The sequence below is a fragment of the Sinocyclocheilus grahami genome, unplaced genomic scaffold, assembly GCF_001515645.1.
Source record: "Sinocyclocheilus grahami isolate Dianchi unplaced genomic scaffold, SAMN03320097.WGS_v1.1 scaffold11690.1, whole genome shotgun sequence".
NCBI classification, from domain to species: Eukaryota; Metazoa; Chordata; class Actinopteri; order Cypriniformes; family Cyprinidae; genus Sinocyclocheilus; species Sinocyclocheilus grahami.
This window is the reverse complement of record NW_015513978.1, coordinates 19539-19925: the sequence shown is the minus strand read 5'-3', so window position 1 is coordinate 19925 and position 387 is coordinate 19539. Positions and strand designations below refer to the sequence as shown.

The window sequence follows — 387 nt, the reverse complement described above, 5'->3', positions numbered from 1 at the left end:
ATTCTCATTAACACCGAGACATAACAGTACATACTTAAAATATGTACATCGGTTTTTAATGAAAACCCACCAGAGCAGCATCAGGTATCTGCTTCTGACTGAGATTGAGGATGATGTGGAAAAGTTCATCTGCATCCTGCTGAGTGAACCCTACAGCACAATGACAGAATGACACAACTGAGCGACATTATTTCCATAAGCATAAGATTTTGGGGTGATATGACACATACGTCGGATGGCTTGACGGTAGAGGCAGTTGAGGAAGTCTTTGTGTGGAGCATGATATGATTTGTCCCTCATGGCTTCCAGGGTATTCTTCAACTGCAGTGGGGCGTTACTCTTATCAATCCCATTTGATGGATGCCATCTTTAAAGGAATAGTTCATC

The 387-nt window shown here is 42.1% G+C and overlaps 1 protein-coding gene across 1 annotated transcript in view; it reads right to left on the bottom strand.

Annotated features, from left to right (window-relative positions):
• Window positions 1–32, bottom strand: part of LOC107578727 (ubl carboxyl-terminal hydrolase 18-like) — a 1596-nt gene extending 1564 nt beyond the window's left edge. Inside the window, exon 1 of the mRNA XM_016264653.1 lies at window positions 15–32. Coding sequence (XP_016120139.1) covers window positions 15–32 — 18 coding nt within the window. The remainder of the gene's footprint in view (window positions 1–14) is intronic.
• Window positions 33–387: the final 355 nt, after the last annotated feature.